Source organism: Mandrillus leucophaeus, unplaced genomic scaffold (genome assembly GCF_000951045.1).
Source record: "Mandrillus leucophaeus isolate KB7577 unplaced genomic scaffold, Mleu.le_1.0 Scaffold4, whole genome shotgun sequence".
In the NCBI taxonomy this organism is placed as follows: domain Eukaryota; kingdom Metazoa; phylum Chordata; class Mammalia; order Primates; family Cercopithecidae; genus Mandrillus; species Mandrillus leucophaeus.
In genome coordinates, this window is record NW_012104253.1 from 41 (window position 1) to 7,714 (window position 7,674).

Below are 7,674 nucleotides of genomic sequence, written 5' to 3' on the forward strand. Positions count from 1 at the left end.
CAGAGACGGGGTTTCACCCTGTTAGCCAGGATAGTGTTGATCTCCTGACCTCGTGATCCGCCCACCTTGGCCTCCCAAAGTCCTGGGATTACAGGCGTGAGCTACCACGCCCAGCTAGGTGTATTGTTTTTAAAGTATCTCTTTCATTGTTCCACTGAGGAAAAGAAAAAAGAGAAAACATTTTCCTTCCAGTATGATGTCTTAAGATGCTAGATCAAAGTGTTAGTATTTTTTTGAAATTTGAAAAAAAAAAAAAAAAAAAAGGCCAGGCACAGTGGCTCACGCCTGTAATCCAGCACTTTGGGAGGCCAAGGCAGGCGGATTACTTGAGGTCAGGAGTTCGAGATCAGCCTGGTCAATATGGCGAAAACCTGTCTCTACTAAAAATACAAAATAAAATCAACTGGGCATGGTGGTGTATGCGCCTGTAATCACAGCTGCTCACAGAAGGCTGAGGCAGGAAAATTGCTTGAACCAGGAGGCAGAGGTTGCAGTGAGCCAAGATCGTGACATTGCACTCTAGCCTGGGCGACAGAGTGGGACTCTGTCTCAAGAAAAACAAAAAAACAATTAAAACATCAGGTGTAGTGGCTCACATCTGTAATCCCAGCACTTTGGGAGGCCAAGGCAGGAGGGTTGCTTGAACTCAGGAGTTTGAGACCAGCATGGGCAGCATGGCAATACCCTGTCTCTACAGAAAATACAAAAATTAGCTGCACATGGTGGCACATGCCTGGAGTCCCAGCTTACTTGGGAGGCCGAGGCAGGAGGATCTCTGGAGTCTGGGAGGCAGAAGTTGCAGTGAGCCGAGATCACGCCACTGCACTCCAGCCTGGATGATGGAGTGAGACCCTGTCTCAAAAAAATAAAATGACGCCAGACGGTTTTAATTTTTTTGAATACACTATAATGTATTTTTTTGGTTTAAGGGTCGTTTATTTTTCTTTTACTGTGATATATTAATACACCTCCCTGGCCAATTTCTTTTAAGGAATTGGATTTTTGGTCTTTTTATTATCATTTTTTTAGGAGCGCTTTATGTATTGAGGGGATTAGCTATTTATTTGTAATATGAGTTGCAAATATTTTCCCCTACCTTGTTTTTTTGGTTTATAAGAGATTCTTATATTTAATATACTTGAATATCAATCTTTTTAAAAATAGTGTCTGGTTTTTGAGTCATAGTTAGAAACAACATCTATACTCCAAGGCTATAAAAGGGAATTTACCCAGGTTTTATTCTGGACTTTTTATGGTTTTAGGGTTCGTATCTAAATATTTGATCTATTAGGAAATTATGCTGGTGTACGATATATGGTATGAAACCATTTTTTTTCCAGATGGATATGTTTTGTTCAAACATCACTCATTGTATAGTCGTTTTCCCTCCTTGATTTTTGAGATACCTCCCTCATCATTTGCCATTTTTTTCGTGGGTAATTGGGTCTATTTCTGGGATATGACTTTGCCCCATTGATCTATATGTGTACTGGTGCCTGGTTGTTTTGGGGCTTTATAATGATCTGGTAGTGCTCTTTTCTATTACTCTTCTCGTTTGGAATTTTCCTGACTTGTCTTTTTCATCTTGTACGTGAACTTTAGAATCAGCTTATCTTTTATTATTTCCAGAAAAGAATCCTGTTGGCATTTTGGGGGCAGGGGGTGGGTAGAGGGATCACTTTAAATTTATAGATTAGTCTCTTTGTGATAAGGAATCTTAAGTTGTAGCTTTAATCTTTTCTCTTACAGATGATATTAACCGTTTTCTTGAGCAACAATGAACAGATTTTAACAGAAGTTCCTATAACACCAGAAACAACCTGTCGAGATGTTGTAGAATTTTGCAAGGAACCTGGAGAAGGCAGCTGCCATTTAGCTGAAGTATGGAGGGGAAATGGTATGTATTAGGTCCTGTAAAGGTTGTTACATGAATAAAATCAGATCACCATCTTTTAGCTAGCTTGTGATGGATTTGCTTTTTTTCTGATAAACCTGGGGAAAAAAAGGCACTAAGGGATAAAAGGTACTAAGTACCTAAAAAAGTAACTAAGTACATATAATTTAGTATTTATCAAATGGAAAATATTGCTTCTAGTTCTTAGTTATCTGTGGTAATAAAGAATTGAGTAATTAAAATAAATGTAATTATATTGCACGGGACTGAGTTTTACAAAATGCTTTTTTATATACTTCTTTTTTTTTTGAGACAGGATCTCACTCTTATCTCCCATGCCAGAGTGATAGATGTTTAGGTTGTTTTTTTTTTTTTTTTTTTTTGGCTGTTACGAATAATGCTTCTATGAACTTTCATGTACAAATTGTTTTTGTTTTTTGTTTTCTGACACGGAGTCTTTCTCTATTCCCCGGGCTGGAGTGCAGTGGCATGCTCTTGGTTCACTGCAACCTCCGCCTCCTGGGTTCAAACGATTCTTGTGCCTCAGCCTCCCAAGTAGCTGGGGCTACAGGCGCGCACCACCACGCCTGGCTAACTTTTTGTATTTTTAGTAGAGTTGGGGTTTTGCCATGTTGCCCAGGCTGGTCTTGAACTCCTGAGCTCAGGCAGTCCACACACCCTGGCCTCCCAAAGTGCTTGGATTACAGGCATGAGCCACCGTGCCTGGCAATGTACAAGTTTTTGTGTGGACGTATATTTTCATATCTCTTAGGTATAAACCTAGGAATTTCTGGGTCATATGGTAATTCTGTGTTTAACCTTTTCAACAATCACCAGACTGTTTTCTAATGCAATTGTTTCATTTTTCATTCCCTACAGCAGTATATGATGTGGAGAATTTCTCCACATTCTCATCAACACTTGATACTATCTAACACTTGATACTATCTGCTTGATTTTAGCCATCCTAGTAGTTGTGAAGATATGTCTTATTGTGATTTTCATTTGCATTTCCCTAACGACTAATGATGGTGAAAATCTTTTCATGTGCATATTGGCCATTTATGTATCTTCTTTGGAGAAGTGTCTATTCAGTTCCTTTGCCCATTTTTTTTTTCCCTTTTTTTAAGACAATGTCTTTCTCTGTTGCCCAGGCTGGAGTGCAGTGGCACAGTCCTGGCTCGCTGCCCCTCCATCTTCTGGGCTCCAGCAGTGCTCCCACCTCAGCCTCCCATGTAGCTGGGACTACAGGCATGCACCACCATGCCCAACTAATTTTTGTAGAAACAGGGTTTTGCCATTGTTGCCCAGGATGGTAACTTCTGGGCTCAAGTGATCCACTGCCTTGACCTCCCAAAGTGCTGGGATTACAGGTGTGAACCACCACACCCCACTCCATTGCCCATTTTAAAAATGGGTTGTCTTTGTAGTACTGAACTGTAGAAGTTCTTTATGTATTCTAGATACAAGTCCCTTATAGATATATAAATTACAATTTTTCTTTTTGCAAGGTGTTGTGCTTTTAATATTATACTTAGAATTCAGAGTAAATAATTTTAAGGATACATGGAGAAAAACTTGACTTTGATAAACATCGGACTATTATAAATTAGAAGTAAAAGGACAGGTCCTCAATTATTAGCCTAATGACAACTACAGGAAGCAGGCAGTTAAGTAATTGTAATTAATGTGGTTTTTTTTTTTTTTTTTTTTTTTTTGAAATGGAGTCTCGCTCTGTCGCCCAGGCTGGAGTGCAGTGGCGCAATCTTGGCTCACTCACTGCAACCTCCACCTCGCGAGTTCACGCCATTCTCCTGCCTCAGCCTCCCGAGTAGCTGGGACTACAGGCACCCGCCACCACGCCCCACTAACTATTTGTATTTTTAATAGAGACAGGGTTTCACCATGTTAGACAGGATGGTCGTGATCTCCTGACCTCGTGATCTGCCCGCCTCGGCCTCCCAAAGTGCTGGAATTACAGGCGTGAGCCACCGCGCCCGGAATTAACGTTTTTAAGGGGAGCAGTGTTAGAGCCTGATCATTAATTCCATTGTTTTTCTTCTCTAGCCTCTTAGCACTTTTGTTCTCTGTTACTTGTTATCACTTCTAATTCCTCATCTGCCTTCCCATTGTAAGGGAATAAAATTTTTACATAAGTATTATAGCCCTAAATGGTCTATGGCCTCTTGAGAATGCTTATCTCCCTCTTATGAGTCACTCAGTTGGTGCCATCCTTGTCTCCCAGCCCATCTCAAATCATAACTCTTAGTTTTACCTCCTCAAGGATGAGGACTAGCACCCTGGAGCACAGAGTCACAGCACAGTACATTTACCGTGGCTTCTGTACATGTCCCTTCATTGTCTAGAACAACCCATAGGAGTTTGGCTAACATCTGTTTATTCTTTGCCTCTCATCCCTTCCATGAATCTCAAAGGGTATTAGTGTCCCTGTGCTCTAATACTGTTGTAGTATTTATCAAAACATGATATAGGCCGGGCACGGTGGCTCATGCCTCTAATCCCAGCACTTTAGGAGGCCAAGGCGGGTGGATTACTTGAGGCTAGGAGTTGGAGACCAGCCTGGCCAGCATGGCAAAACCCCATCTCTACTAAAAATATAAAAATTAGCCAGGCATGGTGGCACATGGCTGGTAGTCCCAGCTTCTTGGGAGGCAGGAGAATCCCTTGAACCCTGGAGGTGGAGTTTGCAATGAGCTGAGAGTGTGCCACTGCACTCCAGCCTGGCAGAGCGAGACTCTGTCTCAAAAAACAAAAAACACAATATAGTAGTAGTTTTCATCTCTATCCTGTTGGACTAAAATTCCTGAAGGCAGGAACTTGTCTGTTGTTCACCATTATATCCCCAGTGCCCAGCCTAGTGTTCGTAGAAGGCACTTAGTGAACACAGATTAGTAAGTAAAATGGCCAACAAAGCTGGGTCTAGGAAGAAGAGAAGGTAACTTCCAGTGGATGCTGTCAAAGGGAGAGGGAAAGCACTGTAACAGCCTTTCTCAATCCTTTTACCTAGAGGAACCCTTACAGAGTTTTTTTTGTTTTTTTTTGTTTGTTTGTTTGTTTTTTAAGGTTTCAGAGAGCCCTCACATAAAACTTAATTGCACCTGGGTGCTGTGGCTCAATCCTGTAATCCCAACACTTTGGGAGGCCGAGGCAGTTGGATCACCTGAGGTCAGGAGTTTGAGACCAGCCTGGCCAACATGGTGAAACCCCGTCTCTACTAAAAATACAAAAAATTATCTGGGCGTGGTGGTAGGCACCTGTTGTAATCCCTGCTACTCGGGAGGCTGAGGCAGGAGAATCGCTTGAACCTGGGAGGTGGAGGTTGCAGTGAGCCGAAATCACACCACTGCACTCCAGCCTGGGCAACAAGAGTGAAACTTCGTCTGAAAAAAAAAAAACTTCTGCACCCATAACTGCTGACATTAGTATGATCAGTATGTCATAGATAGAATCCTTCAGTAGTAATTATCAGTGCTTTCTAGTAGAGCTAGTTCACTGTGGATCTGTGCATTATTTTGCTAAGGTTGCCATAACAAAGTGCCACAGACTGGGTGGCTTAAACAACAATTTATTTTCTCACAGTGATGGAGGCTAGAAGTCTGAGATGAAGGTGTCAGCAGGCTTGGTTTATTCTGAAGACTCTCCTTGACTTGTAGATGGTTGTCTTCTCTTGCCTGTGTCTTCCCTCCATGCCTGTCTGTGGACAAACCTCTTCTTGTAAGGACACTAGTCATATTGGATTAGGGGCCACTTTGATGACTTCATTTTTTAAAAATCCTGTCCCCAAATACAGTTACATTTCGAGGTACTTGAGGTCAGGACTACAATTTCACGGGGACACACTTCAGCCTGTAACAGTCTGTTAATTTGGCCAGGTCATGATGTATAGGGTTGTTAGTCCATTTTCATACTGCTATAAAGAAGTGCCAGAGACAGGGTAATTTATGAAGGAAAAAGGTTTAATTTGCTCACAGTTCTTCATGGCTGGAGAGGCCTCAGGAAACTTACAATCATGGCAGAAAGGGGAAGCAGGGCATCTTCTTCACAAGGTGGCAGTAATGAGAAATGTCAAGTGAGGGGAAGAGTCCCTTCTAAAACCATCAGTTTTCATGGGAACTCACTGTCATGAGGAGCCACCTCCGTGATTACAGTGACCTCCATCTGGTCTCTCCCTTGACATGTGGGGATTATGGGGATTATAATTCAAGATGAGATTTGGATGGGGACATAAAACCTAACCAGATCAGCAGTGTTTTTCCTTTTCTTTCCTTCCCTTCCCCTCCCCTCCCTTCCCCTCCCTTCCCCTCCCTTCCCCTCCTCTCCCCTTCCCTTCCCTTTTCTATGACAGAGTCTCGCCCTGTCACCCAGGCTGGAGCACAGTGGTGCTATCTCGGCTCACTGCAACCTCTGCCTCCCAGGTTCCAGTGATTCTCCTGCCTCAGCAATCATGGCTCACTGCAGGCTCAAGCTCCTGGACTCAAGCAGTCCTCCTGCCTCAGCCTCTCTAGTAGCTGGGACTACGGATGTGTGCCACCACACCCTGCTAATTAGAAAAAAAAAAAAGGCCAGACTCGGCTCATGCCTATAATCCCAGCCCTTTGGGAGGCTGAGGTGGGCGGATCATGAGGTCAGGAGATCAAGGCCATCCTGGCTAACACAGTGAAACCACGTCTCTACTAAAAATAAAATTAGGCGGGCATAGGTGGTGCACGCCTATAGTCCCAGCTGTTTGGGAGGCTGAGGCAGGAGAATGGCGTAAAACCCAGGAGGTGAAGCTTGCAGTGAGCCGAGGTCACGCCACTAACTCCAGCCTGGGCAACAGAGCGAGACTGTGTCTCAAAAAAAATGTAGCAATTAAGTCTCACTGTGTTTCCCAGACTGGTCTTGAACTCCTAGGCTCAAGTGATACTCCTGCCTCCCAAAGTGCTGGGATTCAGGTGTGAGCCACCATGCCCAGTCCCTAGGGTTTTTTTTTTTTAATATATGCCAGCTTTTCAATGCTTCTTGATAGAGCACATGAGCTGATATTAACTTTTTTTTTTTTTTAAGACAGAGTCTCACTCTGTCACCCAGACTGGAGTGCATGGAGTGCAGTAGCACGATCTCAGCTCTTGGCAACCTCCGCCTCCTGGGTTCAAACAGTTCTCCTGCCTCAGCCTCCTGAGTAGCTGGAACCACAGGCATGCGCCACCACACCCGGCCAATTTTTGTATTTTTAGTAGAGATGGGGTTTCACCATGTTGTCCAGGCTGTTCTTGAACTCCTAACCTCAGGTGGTCCATCTGCCTTAGCCTCCCAAAGTGCTGGGATTACAGGCATGAACCACCACACCCAGTCTGATATAAACATCTTGATTATGTAAAAGATTAGTTTTGTAATCCCATCACTTTGGGCAGCCGAGGCAGGTGGATCACTTGAGTTCAGGAATTCAAGACTAGCCTGGCCAACATGGTGAACCCTATCTCTACAAAAAAATTCAAAAAATTAGCTGGTGTAGGCTGGGTGCGGTGGCTCATACCTGTAATCCCAGCACTTTGGGAGGCCAAGGTGGGCGGATCACCTGAGGTCAGGAGTTCAAGACCAACCTGGCCAACATGATGAAACCCTGTCTCTACTAAAAATACAAAAAATTAGCCAGGTGTGTTGGCTCATGCCTGTAATCCCAGCTACTTGGGAGGCTGAGGCAGGAGAATCGCTTGAACTCAGGAGGCGGAGGTTGCAGTGAGCCGAGATCACGCCATTGCACTCCAGCCTGGGCAACA

General features: G+C 43.7%; 1 protein-coding gene across 1 annotated transcript in view; it reads left to right on the forward strand.

Annotated features, from left to right (window-relative positions):
* Positions 1 to 1,746: 1,746 nt before the first annotated feature.
* Positions 1,747 to 7,674, forward strand: part of PPP1R13B (protein phosphatase 1, regulatory subunit 13B) — a 63,183-nt gene continuing 57,255 nt past the window's right edge. Inside the window, exon 1 of the mRNA XM_011991568.1 lies at positions 1,747 to 1,897. Within this exon, the coding sequence (XP_011846958.1) occupies positions 1,750 to 1,897 (148 nt within the window). The 5' untranslated portion in view covers positions 1,747 to 1,749. The remainder of the gene's footprint in view (positions 1,898 to 7,674) is intronic.